This window comes from Cebidichthys violaceus, unplaced genomic scaffold (genome assembly GCF_023349555.1).
Source record: "Cebidichthys violaceus isolate CVI_PGR_0920_01 unplaced genomic scaffold, fCebVio1.0.p SCAF_11, whole genome shotgun sequence".
Classification (NCBI taxonomy): Eukaryota; Metazoa; Chordata; class Actinopteri; order Perciformes; family Stichaeidae; genus Cebidichthys; species Cebidichthys violaceus.
This window is the reverse complement of record NW_027176274.1, coordinates 5,448,294-5,464,566: the sequence shown is the minus strand read 5'-3', so window position 1 is coordinate 5,464,566 and position 16,273 is coordinate 5,448,294. Positions and strand designations below refer to the sequence as shown.

Below are 16,273 nucleotides of genomic sequence, written 5' to 3'. Positions count from 1 at the left end.
CCTGTGCTTTCCTTTAAGATGAGAGTGTGTCCTCTCTAATTCTGATGTATTTCCCTGTCGTACCCTTGAGAACAAGCCCGTCCATGAGTGTCTTTACGAAGTAGCCATAGTCATCGCCCTTCTCTTCTCTTCTCTTCTCTCTCTCTATCTCCACTCTTTCTGCAAACCTTTCATTTGCACTTCCAGAAAATTAAGGAGATGTTTCTAGGAGGAGGAGTATAGGAGTCAAGTGTATAGGAGACAGAGAAGGCGGGAGGCAGGAGGAAATGTAAAAGCAACTGGAGAGGGGGAAGAAAAGAGGAGTGAACACGGTAAATAATGAAGTGACTCTGAACACAGAGGGGGGATGATGATGGGGGGGGGGGAGAGAACCAGCAGAGGTTGTTTTGATTGCTCACATCATTTATTTTTTTAAAGATAAAGAAATATATATATATATATTCTGTGTATGCTTTTTCTTTGTTCACACTTTCTTTGTACTATTTTATGAGAGTGGGGCCGGTCACATAATGCAATTCATTCAGCAACTTAGCACTAAAGCACATTCATACACTATCAACCTGAAGACACTGTGGTTGTGTGAAAGTGTACAATCTTACTTTCCCTATTTCAGTGGAACCACTTTCATTATTTCTGTTTCTTACTGATCCATTTCATTTTTTGTCTGGGACTTTCCTTTTGCTCTTCATCAGCCTTGTCTTATCTTTGGATAAGACCCTTTCCTTGAGAATTAGGCAGTCATTTGTAAATGTGTGTGTATGTGTGTGTGTGTGTGTGTGTGTGTGTGTGTGTGTGTGTGTGTGTGTGTGTGTGTGTGTGTGTGTGTGTGTGTGTGTGTGTGTTTCCGTGTCTCTCTTTGTCTTTGACACTGATGATGTGCCGTGTTAGAGTCAGGGTGTGTGTATTTGCCTTACCTGCAGAGTTCGCAGCCAGTGATCCAACGTTGCTCTCGTCTGCCACTGAAACAAAAGGGACACATGTTAACACACACACATACACTCTCACTCTCTCCATTGCTGTAAGGATTCCTCACATCTCTTCACTTCTGCATTTATAATTTCATGTGCCAGACTTGTCAAATGTGCAAATGTCAAACTGCTGTCCACGTGTCCCTTATCTCTCGAACTTCTGATCTCGTTGCATTCCTCCCTCCCTCTCCTCTCCTCTCCTCTCCTCTCCACTCCACTCCACTCCACTCCACTCCACTCCACTCCTCTCCTCTCCTCTCCTCTCCTCTCCCTCGATCCTTCTCTGTTTTTCTTCCTGTCTTGTTTTACGATGATGGCGGGGTGGCTGCTCTTTTCGCCTGTGATGTTAAGTCAGATTCACTGCTACCGAAGTCATTTCCCTTCCTCCCTTCTCTCTCACTTCATTTGTCATCCCCCCCTCTCCCTTCTTCCCTTTCTCTCCTTTAGCCACTCAATCTTTCCCTCTCACCTCCTGCCCTTTACCCTCACTTCTCTTCCCAATGTTTTCACTTTTCCTTCAGTTACACCGATGTCTCCTCCCTCTCTTCCTCCTTTGATCGCCGTTCTCACCATCATTGCTCCTTGTTAATCCTCCTTTCACTTTCTGCCTCTCCCACAGTCTCTCTTTTGCTTTTTCTAAAAGCCACAAAGGAGACCAATGCCAACAAGGAGCACATGGACTGGTAGCACTCAACTACACACACACACACACACACACACACACACACTCAGACCACAAAAACCAAGCAGCAACATGACTTCTCCCAGCAAATACTTGTCTAATGAAAACCAAGCCTAGAGTGTAATTCAAGCTACGTGTGTGTGTGTGTCTGACGGCATCTGTCTGCGGTGAATCAACAGGACTGCTTCAGCAGCCTGGTAGCTTGTGGATCACTATGTGTGTGTGTGTGTGTGTGTGTGTGTGTGTGTGTGTGTATGCCTACGTTAGCAGATCAGCAGATGCCACGTGTGTGACGCACACAGAGGCATGATATTAGGGAGGGCTACAAGCACACTAGGGCTGTCACTTTTTAAAAAAGATGAAGTTTGAACTAATGTAATTACTAGCACGAAATGTATTCTTATTAAATCAAATGAAACGTTCATAGCTTTTCCCCAAACTCAGTTAGAGAGCTGACGCTGTTCTGTTCACATTTGCTGTGAAAAACCATGAATAAAAAGCTAGAGACAGAGAGAGAGGGACAAACAGTGACAGAGGAGAAGGCAGAGAGGAAGAAATAAAGAGAGACAAAGACGGATACAGAGGGAAGAACCAGCGAGGGAGTCTTAAATTATTCTTAAATGTATAATTGGGCTGGAAATGAAATCAGGACAACTTAAATAAAAAATGAAATTAAGTAACTGGCCCACAAATTAAATGCTGACAATGCAATTCTCTTTTTTCAAACACAACAGCCGACACACACCCTTGGACTAATGCCAACAGCACTGAGTATCATATTTTCTCAAAATGTAGTTCTCATAATCGGCGGCTTGGTGGTGTAGCGGCCCTTAGCCCCCGTATTGCGGGGGCTAAGGGCCCGTTTGGAACCTGTGGCCGTTGAGAAAAGGCCCACCGTGAAGTCTCATCAATCAAAGGCGCCACGTTTTCTGATGGAGCCTTCATAATGAAAGTCAAAATAAAATGAGCTTTGGGTACTTTTTTTTTCAGCCAGGTGTAAACTTGTGACCACTTTCCGAGCTCCCAGCACTCTTGTCTTGTTTGTGCTGAACTTGGAGCTGACAGAGGGCAGGCTGGGAAACGAGAAGCACAGCTGAGGGGCTCTAAGAGGATTTCAGGCTGGTCCAAAGGGAAACGATTTGTCCCCAGAGATGTCAGGTCCTCCCCTCAAAACTGTTTCTGGATATGAAACATCATGTTAACCACAGATGAACGTTGCTGCTCTACTGTCAATAGAAAAACAAAAGAACGCGAGAGAGACGCTTGTTGCTAAGCTGTTATTACTGCTGCTTGACGGTTTGGCAATGAAAACACATCATGCCATTCGAGTAACCACAAATTAAATCCTAATTTGTTGGTCGCACATTTAGTAAAGTTCAAGTGTGTAAAATACAAAAGAGATGATGTACAGACACACAGCACAGACCGTCACTCTTATATTCATTGTTGTCTGTGCTATTCACACACACACACGCGCGCACGCGCATACACGCACGCGCGCGCGCACGCACACACACACACACACACACACACACACACACACACACACACACACACACACACACACACACACACACACACACACACACACACATGTCTGGCGGTGGAACCAGCTTGAGGAGGAGAACTGACATTTGAAACAATATGCTTTTGTTGTGCTGCACCACCCACTGTCATATTAAACAGATGTATGCATTAGCACACACACAACTACTCATACACTAAACATATTTCTAATGTTGACGTTTTTAATGTCACTGAGCCCTCGCGTCAGAGCATCAGTAATCGGAGAGCAGCAGGTGACAGAGCGGTTTAGAGAGGGAGGAGTCGGGTAACTGTCGCTGTAAAAAGGGTCACAGTTTGACTTCCCTACAGTAAAATCAGCGTCCTCCAGCCAGTGGAGCTGTGGCAGTCACAGAGACAACCAACTGCCTCTCCACTTTCAGAAATCAGGCAACAGGCATGAATGGTTCCCCACCTGCAGGCGTAGCTGTGTGCGCCGTATGTGTGTGGTCTTACACGTCTGCGGGGGGGGGGGGGGGGGCAGTCTGCATGCAGCCATGCACCGGCGGGGTTACATTTAAGTTTCTGTGAGGATAGGATGCATGCAGCCACCATGCAGAGCAGGTGAACAGAAAAGACTCCCCACCAGTGTGCTGCTGGTTCTGAGTCGTACCCAGGTCCATGCTCTTCGAGGCTTTCACGTGCTGGAACTGCCGCTGGCTCTGGTTCTGGGTCGGAGACTGGGGCTGGGCCGGGCTGGAGACGTGGCGGTTTTCTCTGAAACAGATCGAGCAGAGGGTTATTTGTAAAGCACTCTGCGCGGTGACTCACAATTAGAAAACAGACACAAGCACACACCTTTCCTGTAGATAGGAGTGTTGGGCAGAGCTGCTGAACTCCGCCTCGTGTCCATACAGCTCGCCCTCCTCTTCCTCGTCCATGTAGGAATAACTCCCATTGGTCGCTGAAAAGCAAAACAACACAAGTCTTCAGTGAGACGTGGTGACGTGACGCAGCAAACCGGGAACGTTTTTAATAACTGCGGTCGTCCTTTCTGGACCACAGCAGCCGGGATTTGCTTGAATTAATTTTGGTGACAGTAAATACCAATATTTCTCCAACAAGCGAAACCCATTTCTACACCGTCCATTCATATGCTAAGCATGTTTTTAACACCCAGCAAATCCCCACAATACAAAACAATACGCTTCCCTCTCAATCAGGCGTGACACTGATGAGCGCATTCAGTACGTCAGTCTTGTTTCTCCAGGTCAGGAGAACTTCTCTGTCTTTGTTTTCACGCAGCGGGTTGTTACCAGAGTTTTAGTAGAAGTTATGATTCCCCAAAAAATTCCACAATTCTCAATACCCAATTTGATACCATGGTAAAAAACTATTTAATTCCCTCTTTGTTATGTATTTTATCTTGCTGTGGAAACATAACAACTGTATTTATCCATTTTACTTCATGACAATATTATAATTCACCTCATTTATAAAGAATAGAGCTTGAACGTATCATAATGTAACTCAATGCACCCGCTACCGTCAGCTGTGAGCTCCTATCTATGGCCAAAGTCAAACTGTGCTGAAGAGCAGAGCGGTTACAGCGCACGCCATACGGTCGCATGAGCCTCCCAACAGAGAATCTACAGTCCAAGTCATTTCAACCGTTTGCTGCATTCCCCGTCTCTCATTCCCCGTCTCTCTGCACCATCGCTATCAAATAAAGACATTAAATGCCCGAAAAATAATCTTAAAAGAAAGAAAAGAAAGAAACTACCTCTCCCGTCCATTTCAACACAGATGTGTGGTTCACATTGTAGCATTATCGGGATGATTAACTGCGTCTTAATCACATTTTCAGACTGTCGGCATCAACTTCGTACTAAAGCGATGACTCTCGTCACATCCCGAGTATCTCATTTAGCAAAGACAAAGATAACAGGGTGGAGACGTCAGCAATAGGTAACAATTCCCTGTTATTCTATAGAGGAAGTAACAGTTCAGATTAAATAAAAAAGGATAGAGCCATTCTGGCCAATCCAAAAGCAGTTGGCCAGCTCTCTGACAAACAAAAGTGTCTGCTGGAGCGCTTCACAGGACTGAGGCTGAGCATATGGATGAAGAAAAGCGGCAGCAGTGTGTTTCGAGTGAGGATGTGTTTCAAAAAAGGGGGGGGGGTTTAAACCTCAACTATTTCCAGAGCTTCACTGACAAAAGGTCTTGAGAATAAAAAGTAGAGAAAGAGAGGGTAAGATGGACGGAGCGATAAGCAGTCGGCTGAGGATGAAAGGCAGCAGTATAGCTGCAGATGTAGCTCAGAGATACGGCTTGATAAACGAGTCTATGACAACCTGATACGCAGACACACAATCCAACCCAAGCACAATTTGCATACAGTCATCACTTCTAGAGTGCATAGCTGCCACACAACACATGCTCGCCTTTTCGTTTTTTGGGGGGGGGGTTTTGCCCGAGCAGTGTGTCCTTTATGTGCTTGCATCGGCACGAGCGACTGAAAGTGAAGACGGCGGAGCTGGAGAGGAAAACAGCCGCGTCTGAAGATATCGCTTCCTCTCATCTCTCCCTCTCTCTCTCTCTCTCTCTCTACACTAATCACCTGCTTTATTTTTCTTCTGGTCCCATTCTTGCAATCTGATATTTTGGCTGTCATTTATCTCTCCTTTCAGATCTCTCATAAATCATTTTATCTCCCACTCAGTTTCCAGCCTTTTCTTTTTTTTCTTCTTCTAAACTTCCTCCCTCCTCCTCACTGCAGGCACCTTAATCAGCGGAACTGTCAAAAACACATTCTTCTTTCACCTCACTCTCACTCTCACTCACACACACACACACACACACACACACACACACACACACACACACACACACACACACACACAAATCTGTTCTCACTGACTCCCACTCTTTGAAGTGAAAAAGGCATTTGTTGTGTGGATAGTAGATCAATAGCAGTTTGCTCCAATAGCAGATATATGAATCCTCATTTTTTTTTGCACTCAACTTTTTCTTCCTTCCATCTGTATCAGTCTCTCTCTCTCTCTCTCTCTCTTACTCCCTATCTCCTCCATACTATGTCCTTCCTCTATGTGTCAACACACATGAATCCTAGGGCCTAGGATAATTCCTTTTACATAATTAAATCTTTAAAAAAAGGCCTGTATTATTAAAGATAATCTAACTTCCTGTTCAGAGTCAAGTCAATTTGAAAAACAGTAATCTTACATCAACAATCCAAGACAGAATAATGAACTGACTGAGACCTTTAATCCTCCCTTCTTCACTGAAACAGATATTAATTTTTGATTGATTGATTTTTTTCTATAGTTACTATAGCTTCATGATCACAGGACTTTTAGCAAATGAAACATGTTTTGCCACGTGAATCGCATCACTGCTGTACATCATTTTGTAGCCATTTATTACTGAACTTTCATCAAAAGGATTTGTAACAGAGACAGATTAAAAGAGGAATGGTCTAAATTGATAGAGAGGCTCAGACATCACAGTACAAAAAAAGGCCATTTAAGGGCAGTGCGACGGGTGTTGGACGGTTCAAACATACACAAGACTTTCACTCAGGAGACCTCTGTTCATATCCTGTGTGAAACCAAAGGTCAATGCTGACTTTACGCTTGTTATGTAACAGTACGTATGTAGCCTCACCACTTATTTCACACTGTTACCCATGTGACGTTGTGCACTGGTGAAATGGATATCCTGAGGATTGTTCTCTTCAATGGGTCCTAATAGATCCTACATGTCCCACAATGCACTTTTCCTGCCTGCTAATAAATGTGTTCCAAACTCTACATCTCAGGTAGAGTGGTGTCCCAGCTCAAGCAGATATTAGAGATATTATACATGTGTAGCACCAGTTATGATGAGTAAACTCATTCAACTGCTGATGTGTAAAAAGTGCTCCTTCATTGAAGATACATGCGCTCTTATTAAATAAGGACACTCTGGGTTTACAACACAAAATCAATGTGCTTCACTGACAAAATTGGGGAAGATGGAATAATATTTGAAGCTAGAACTGTATTGTATTTTTGTTCATCCCATCAAGCAGATTAACTCTCCAGAGACAGAGGGGGGGGGGGGGGGGGGGTACAAAGGGACAAAGTGCTGAGAAAAGGGAAAAGTGAGCGAGAGGAAGAATCCCGCCAGCAGACGGAATGAGATGCAGCAATGGATAAGAGATAAAGAGGCTGATCTATAAATGCAAAAATAACACATCTGCATAAATACATATTGTAGGGAATCATTAAACTCAATTTATTCTTCTGCAAAAGCAAGAAAATCATTTCTTCGTTTTCATTTGGACTCCGGTGCCAAATAAAATGGATTCACTGTGTGAAATAGTTCATTAGGAGAATAAAATACTGGCAAGTGCTCAAACCGATAACATCCGCACCGCAACAACTCACAGAGCCTGAGAAATGTGCTTACTGTATGACACACACACACACACACACACACACACACACACACACACGCACACACACACACACACACACACACACACACACACATACGTGTGTGTATGTAAATCACACCGTGGCCGAGGTGAATTTGAACAGCAAAGTGTATTCAAGGTCAGAGCTGTTTACCAGATTCAGAGTACACACACAAAAACAACACTGTTTGATACTGGCCAACAATCCCTGAACCAACACCAACACCAACACACACACACACACACACACACACACACACACACACACACACACACGGCAGCCATCAACTCATTTCCAAACTGGCTGAGATATAATTTGGAAACAAATATGCACAAATACACACACTTTTTAAGCAAACCGGAACACATACAGGAAGATACAAACAGGGAGGATAACACAAGCACGTATAGAGCCAGCTAACACACACACACACATACACACACACACACACACACACACACACACACACACACACACACACACAAGCACATACAGATGATATAGGAGCGGGAACGGATTGAGTTAGCAAGAAAGAGCTATATGAAGCAGGAACAAAAATAACTCTTCATAACAGGCCAAACCGAGCAATAACTAACAAACAGAAGAACCTTGAGAAAGATGAGAGAGAACCAGGAGCAGGGAGAGAGAGCTAGGAAAGGAAATGAAAGGGAAAATAAGGGCAAAATCATCTCTAATGAAGGTTGCCGTGTAGATGGCGATCGTATCTGTTTTGTTTGCGTTTGTTTTTAGTTTGTTTTATCTTGCAGACATTGTTTGTTTTTCATGATTATAAAACTTATTCAGTGAACTTATTGCAAATGATATGCCCACCTTTGATGCTGCTTCAATGGCAAAAAACAACAACAACAGAAACACACAATAATAGAAAAGTGAATCATGTTCAGGTTAAATCAGATATGGAGCAGGGTCACAATCAGCTGGATTCAACTTACAGCTTTTAAAAATGTAGGGAACGGTTTTATGGGGGGGGGTCTGTGTAGCTTTTCTTCACTGTAACACGTGTGTGTGTGTGTGTGTGTGTGTGTGTGTGTGTGTGTGTGTGTGTGTGTGTGTGTGTGTGTGTGTGTGTGTCTGCATGGGGGTGAAAATGTATCAGAAACAAGCAATTAGTGGTGAGGTAAAAGTACTTGGGGTATATTTTTGTGGTATAAATGGTTTAATTAGAGAGAGAGAGAGAGAGAGACACAGAGAGAGAGAGAAACAGAGAGAGAGAGAGAGAGAGAGAGAGAGAGAGAGAGAGAGAGAGAGAGAGAGAGAGACAGAGAGAGAGAGACAGAGACAGAGAGAGAGACAGAGACAGAGACAGAGAGAGAGACAGAGAGAGAGAGAGAGAGAGAGAGAGAGAAAGAGAGGGAGAAAGAGAAAGAGAGAGAGAGAGGACAGGGCAAGAAAAGCATTGACCCTTAACTGATGCTGTATGTAAACGTCATGTCTGCCTGATGAGGAGAACTCCACTCACCATTAGCTGCATAGAGAGTGTTGTTCACCATGGGAGAGTGACTGGGGCCGTTGGTCAAGTGACTGGGGCCGTTGGTCAGGCCGTTCACTGGACCCACCAGGCCCGACAGACCAGAGGAGCTGTCAAATGAGCGATCGGGTGAAGCCCCGTGTTGATCCTGAAACAGGGAGGACACAAACACTAAGTACAATCAAAACGCATCTCATACAGACAGACAGTGGTCAGGGATGGCTACCGACGATCCCACCTCTAAACGCAGCCGCAATTATTCCACTAAAAACCTGAATTGACATCGTACCGACATTAAGGTTCCCTTTAATTCATTGTGTTTCTATGTACTCGTCTGGTCTGTGGATTGCATTTAAACGGAGCGATGAGCACGAGGAGTGAGCGAGGGCTCTGTAGCCGTCTATTCAAACACAATTAGATGTCGAAGAGGCAGATTAAAGAGGAGAACCAGGGAGACATTTAAGAGACAGTGGAGGACCAAGGTGAAGGAGGGGAACCCATTTCCCACGGCCCATCGGCTTGTGTAACTGTCTTTAACGCTGCTCACTGTGTGTGTGGCAACGACACTCATACCGACACCGAGCACCTCCGAGGGCCCTGTGATAATGTGTTGATGGCTCTCTTTGTGCATGTATTATCTTTTCTGAATTTAATTTGCATTTATTTGTCTTCTGTGTGTAGAAAACTGTACGATCTCATTAACATGCATCCATATGTATGTAGACTGTGTGTGGTTCAGTGTACTCTTTGTATCTGCCTGTCTGTATATAGACTCAGCCCTCCACTCAAACAACAAAGACGACAGAACGGTGCAGTGTGGGTAATAAATCCCCTCCTGTCATCTTCCTCTTGACCCCCCCCCCACCGAGCACGAGCTCCTGCCTTCCGCCCGGCTTCTCCCCACATCCATCGCCCCCCCCCCCCTATTAGCCCGTGACATAGTGCAATCAGATTACTCTCAAAAACACAAACATTGTTTTAAGATACAGTCAAACATGTCAGGAACATTTCTGCAATACATTAATTACCCTGAAGCCGTCTTTTACTGTTTGGTTGTTTTGACTTCAAATAAAGCTTCAGTTGGACGCCTGGCAAACATTACATGTGGTATATATTTTCTATGTAACGATGTCAACCTCTTAAAATCTAAATAATTAATAAATCTAATCAATCAAATGAACAAACTGAATAGTTAAATATACAGTGTAGTAAATACAGCCTTTAATGTGATATAAATCAGTTATGTAGAATATACAGGTAAATACTTTATTAGAAATGCAGGTATTGCGACGACCAAAGCGCTGGTGAACCTGTGTGGAGCCGTACTTAGCACAGATAAAGGGGGTGTTTGGATAGTTACTGAATGAAAAGAGCAGCTGCCTAAAGTGAGAGATTAGAGCGAGCTGGCTGGGGATGAATACAGTGAGAAGAACTGAGTGAGCGAAAGAGCAAAGGACACAGAGGAGAACAAGAAGAAGAAGAAAAGATCAGAGGGGGGGAAAGAAAAGTAGAGTGGTCCACTTCTGAAATGTTAAAAGCATCAATACTGAAGCCCCAAAAGGCTTTTAAGGTACAGTCTCTTATCTATCTGCCTTTATCTTCCTCTCTTGTTATCCTTTCTTTTCCACTCTTCAGAAAAAGAGAGGGAAACATGGATGCAACTCTTTGATGTTGCTAACAGCTTTCACCATCAAGCTATTGACAGGGGATGCCCTGCAAGCCCAAGCACACCGCTAAATGCACAAATACGCTCGGTATTATTAGGCATAATTACCTGAAACTAATGCAGTTCAATACAACAACCTCACAATGAGTCCTGCCCTCATGACGGTAATCACGCTGAGTTTTTAAAGAGGCTGCAGCTCGCGGTGCTATTCAACTCCAGCGCTTTATACTAAAAGGCATTGCTACTTTTTTGCCCGTCCCATTAATGTCAATGAAAGGCAGTTACAGTAATTACATTCTTAGAAATGAGGGTTCTTAACGGCTTCTTCCTTTAGGGCTGAGGTTCTAACCACAACCATTGGCCTCTGATCAACCTTTTTTGTAGAAAGGGGTTTTCAAGGGTTCTTGAGGGTTCCATGAAATAACACTTTTCACCCAAAGCACCTTTTATGGAAGAAGAAGTTATGTAAGTGTAGGTGTTAAGGGGGACGTGCATAACCCGGCCCACAAAAACTGTGATTGTGAACCATGATTGTTGTGGGTTGTACTGCACCACCACATCAGCCTGGTCCTTTCAGGGTTCTAGATGAAACCCCGGGGATATAAAAAGGTTCTTAACAGAACTATCTGGGTGGGTTCTAGATGAAACCCTGGGGATATAAAAAGGTTCTTAACAGAACTATTTGGGTGGGTTCTAGATGAAACCCATGGAATATAAAAAGGTTCTTAACAGAACTATCTGGGTGGGTTCTAGATGAAACCCTGGGGATATAAAAAAGGTTCTTAACAGAACTATCTGGGTGGGTTGTATATTAAACCCTGGGGATATAAAAAGGTTCTTAACAGAACTATCTGGGTGGGTTCTAGATGAAACCCTGGGGATATAAAAAGGTTCTTAACAGAACTATCTGGGTGGGTTGTACATTAAACCCTGGGGATATAAAAGGGATCTTGGCAGAACCCCCTGGGTGGGTTCTTGTTAGCACCCTTGGCAGGTGGAATGGTTGTGGATTGAACCTCCAGCGAGGTTCTGGGTGAAACCACTAGACCAGAGAAGGGTTCTCTGCTGAACCTCTCATAGGGGGTTCTGCTTGGAACCTTTTCAAGATTAAGAGTATGAGTATAACCGTTTACGTTGGGTTGTAGGTCGAACCCTCTGAAACGGTTCCATGTGGAACCTTTCAGAATTCTCTACCAGGAGCCAAAAAGGGTTCCCCTTTGAGGGCAACCCAAAGAACCCTTCATAGTTCTAGTCATCACCTTTATCTTTAACCCTTTAGAAACCACGCTGGCACAGAAATGTGTTCCACGTGGTCCATTTAGTCTGTTGTATATCCTCTGTGATTTGGGTTTGGGTTCTTGTGGGCTAAGTAAGAGAACACTGTTTGTTGTTGAGTGTCGGTGGTGCTTGTGTGTGAGCATATCATGCAGGCTGATTAGAGAATGCAGCTTTTTTTTCCCACCACCAGTCGGCCATGCGAAGGGATTCACACTTGAGCCAACAGCCCTGCTTTGTTTGTGCAAAGGTTTGTACAAACATTCTACCGAGCCGCGTAGAAGGCATCCGCTGAAAAGCAGCCGAGGTGAAAAGAATCTTTTTTTAAACTTAGAAAGAAGGAGACACAGCCGAGTGAAGAACACTCTGTATCGCACACACACACACACACACACACACACACACACACACACACACACACACACACACACACAAAGAAACAGAACATCTGAATAGCTGAAGTGTAAATGCTCTTTCGCTGCTGCTAGTAAGAGAAGGGAGACTAGTGTCAAGTATGTGAAGAATGAAAGGAAGGGCTAAAAGTCAGAGGCAGGAGACTGCAAAGAAAAAAAAAGATGCTTTAGTCAAAGCCAAGAGAGGGGATAGGAGATACAGAATGGAGATAAAAGAAGCACGCATGTTTGTTTTGGTCTTGGTGAAGTGAGAGACGCATGCATGTGCGCTCATTCTCACAGCGGGCGTCCTAGCCTGGATTCTGACATTGAAGTCTGTTAAGGATGCATTTAATGTGTTTTATCTTTAGGCATCCATTAAAACTGCTCAGCACCATTTTGCTTTGTGTCTATAATCACAAGCGGAGCCACTTGTGATTATAGCGATCATTGACATATAAAACAGACCAGAAGAGATTTCATGAATTTTACTCAGTCTACGACAGCAAACTGGAGCTCAACAATTTTAAATCAACAAAATGTTTGTCCAGATTAGTTTTAAGTGGATTGAGTGACTTTTGGAAAGCTGTCTGTTGCATCCCACTGATGGCAGCGTGTGCTTTCTTTGTTACTCTTTTTTCACAACAGGGCTAAGAAGAGCTGCAACACTTACAACTAACTGATGAGCTGATCGACGGAACAATAATCAACAATTATTTTTAATAATCGATGATTGTTAAAGTAAGTTGTCATGCAACGATAAAGTTACCCAACGCCGCTCCTCGTATGTAAGTTAGTGTGTGTGTGTGTGTGTGTGTGCGTGTGTGTGTGTGTACCTTCAGAGCCCTCAGCACCACTAGTTGGATCGTCCCTCTTACGTTCCCTTCCTGTGACATCGAGCGGCGGAGCGTCTCCATGGCCACATGATTGGACCTTCCCATGAGCGACTCTCCGTTTACCGCCACCATCTGGTCATTGACTCGCAGACGGCCATCCTGTGAAGCACAAACACACACATCAGTTGGATTCTGACATTTTGTGCACTGAAGTCTACGCATGAAAGTCTATGGTACATTTTAAGAACCATGGAACCTCGTGTGCCTCTGTATGGAAGCGCTTCATTCATGTTTCTTTGTGCTATTTTTTCTCTCTTTGTAACAATGGGACTGATGATCATAATGGGAATAATCACTGAGCTATTGATGGAGAGCCACTGTACACACACACACACACACACACACAATCATCTGTATCTTTCACTGGGCATCTCTCTGAAGTCATTATACACACAACTGAATCACACACACACACGTCTGACTCCACACAACCACACACACACACACACACACACACACACACACACACACACACACACACACACACACACACACACAGAGACAGAGACTACCATCAGCTCCATCTGTCTAACTTCCCTGGTGTGTCATTTACAACGTCTCTACAGCAGACCTGTTTCCATCTATTCCTGTGTGTGTGTGTGTGTGTGTGTGTGTGTGTGTGTGTGTGTGTGTGTGTGTGTGTGTGTGTGTGTGTGTGTGTGTCTGTCCGTCTCTCTGCTGTCTATGACATGTCAAGTGTGTCCTGGTGAGCCAGAGGTCAGAGGTTAACAGAACAGGAGCACATGGCAGTAGAGGTGTCCCCAGAGGACCGTCTCATAAATACTGAGTTCCGTTCTGACGTTCGTTGTCATTTTCCACACGGCTTGACTTTCTATTCATGGACGAGGTGAACTCTCTTAGACTCTGTTCTGACACTCTATTGACTCCCTCTGCAGAAACTGTGGTCTCTTCACCAAAGGGAAGTCAGGTAACTGCAGGTGAAGCTTACATTCATTTCCAAATGTACCACTTATTATTTCCCCACAGTTTGTCTTCATTTATGGCTCATTCGGGTGTGTATGGGACTATTATGTCACCTTGTACGCCGCCCCTCCGTGTATAATGGACTTGATGAAGATGCCCAGGTCCTCTCCGGTCTCCCTGGACTTGTTTCCCTTGAGGCTGATGCCCAGGCCCGCCGAGCCGGTGTCGTTGAGGGGCACCTCGAACATGAGCTGCTCCTTCCCCTTCTCCGGAACGAAGCCCGTCACCCGGGACAGCTCATCCTTCTGGGAGGTAGAAGAGGAGAGACATCGATGAGGAAGAGAGAAGGGTGGGAACAGGGTGAGGGTGAGGAGGCCGAGGTCAGCTCATTGGGCATGAATAGTTCCCAAAAGCTAAACTAAAAGCTTTTTTTTTTCCATTTGAGAGAAACCATCACAAGGAGCTTTTCAGCTAAATTTCTCTCCGAGTGAAAAATTGTGGCCAGAGTCTATTTAAAAAAAAATGCCATTTGGACTGCTATAAACACATCTTTTTTTTCTATTTTCAGCTCTGCAATATCAATAAAATGACCTGTGTATTTTACCGAGGTAATTGGAGAAAACGGCGAACACAAGAGAGCCAGAAAGCCAGAAAGCTAGTGAGAGCAGAGGGGATACTGAGAGGAGAGAACGATTGCACGACAGACAGAGAAACAGCAACGAAAGACACTCAAAAATCACTAACACAATCCTAGGAAGATGCTGAAAAAAACCCTACATATCATCAACACGGAGGTTTAGCAGTAATGACATCTGACGATGAAGTCTGAGACAGAGTTTGTCAGAAAAATATATCGAAAACGAAGAAAACAAGTGAATCCCTCCAGATGAAAGAGTGCGTTTGAAGCCTGTGACGGCTCAGTGGGAGGGGTAGCACTGCTGCACTACATGTGAATTATACTGAAATGTAATGACAAGTAAAAAAAAAAAAACACTATTCTATTCCAAACACTGATCAAATGTATGCTTATGAGTAGTTCAGTCAATGTTTCTAAAGTATTATCTAGTCTCACTATTTGAAGAGTGAAACAAACTGAACAGTTGATCAGGAAGGAAATGACAAAGAGAAAGTGAGCTTTACAAGAGCCTATGATCTGAAAAACACCGCTGTGGTTAACAAGGATGTATCATAGTCTCACTGTGTCCTCAGCCACAACGCAGAAACATTGCAAGATTTGGCAAAATCCAACGATTTATGAAAATTGTAATGCCTTTCAAACGTTCAGATATACAGCATGGGGAGGGAGTGTAGAGGATAATTACTAGACTGGGCTGCACAGCATCCAGACGTGTTTCCTGACACATACACAACACTGATGACATACTTTATAGATGGATGGAGGGAGACTATGTTCACTGGCTCTATGAAGCCTAATGGTGTGTTCACATCAAACCCGATGCAAACTTATTTGTGTGGTGGTCCCCGATGAAAAGATGAAACGTGTTGGAAATAGAACTTTTTCAACTTTCGTGCTGTGTCACTAAATCATGAATTCAAACTTTGTTTCCAATTTGGCATACTTTCGATCCATTTATTACAGTGAAATCAAAGCAATGTTGTGTTCATACCACTGTAGTGAACCTCCAGATGATGTGATGGACCCAGACATCACGGCGTTTGGTTTTATGACGTATCTGAGACTTTCCACATTTTCAAAGCAGCAATGCGGCTTATTTTGGCCATGGCTGATGAAACATTGTTGGTAACGTTGGAGATAAAGCTCCTCCTCCTCCTCTCGGCGATTTTAGCACGAGTGGCGCCAATAAACAAAAATCCCTGAACCGTAAAACTTGTGCAATCCGTAAGCTTTAATAATGTGTGTTGCTTGTACGACTGTACACCGAATATATATTTGCTAAGTTTAAATTTTCACGTCAACATTTTCGTGGTTATATTATTGTGTTTGTCCTTGCAATCAAATTTCAGTCTATATG

General features: G+C 43.9%; 1 protein-coding gene across 1 annotated transcript in view; it reads right to left on the bottom strand.

The window, feature by feature from the left end:
- LOC137866038 (partitioning defective 3 homolog B-like) overlaps positions 1-16,273 on the bottom strand; it is a 181,638-nt gene that overhangs the window by 90,471 nt on the left and 74,894 nt on the right. Inside the window, exons 12-17 of the mRNA XM_068701680.1 lie at positions 14,393-14,584; positions 13,296-13,454; positions 9,118-9,274; positions 4,012-4,117; positions 3,800-3,930; positions 915-959 (exon numbers count right to left, since the gene is read on the bottom strand). Of these exons, the coding sequence (XP_068557781.1) occupies positions 915-959; positions 3,800-3,930; positions 4,012-4,117; positions 9,118-9,274; positions 13,296-13,454; positions 14,393-14,584 (790 nt within the window). The remainder of the gene's footprint in view (positions 1-914; positions 960-3,799; positions 3,931-4,011; positions 4,118-9,117; positions 9,275-13,295; positions 13,455-14,392; positions 14,585-16,273) is intronic.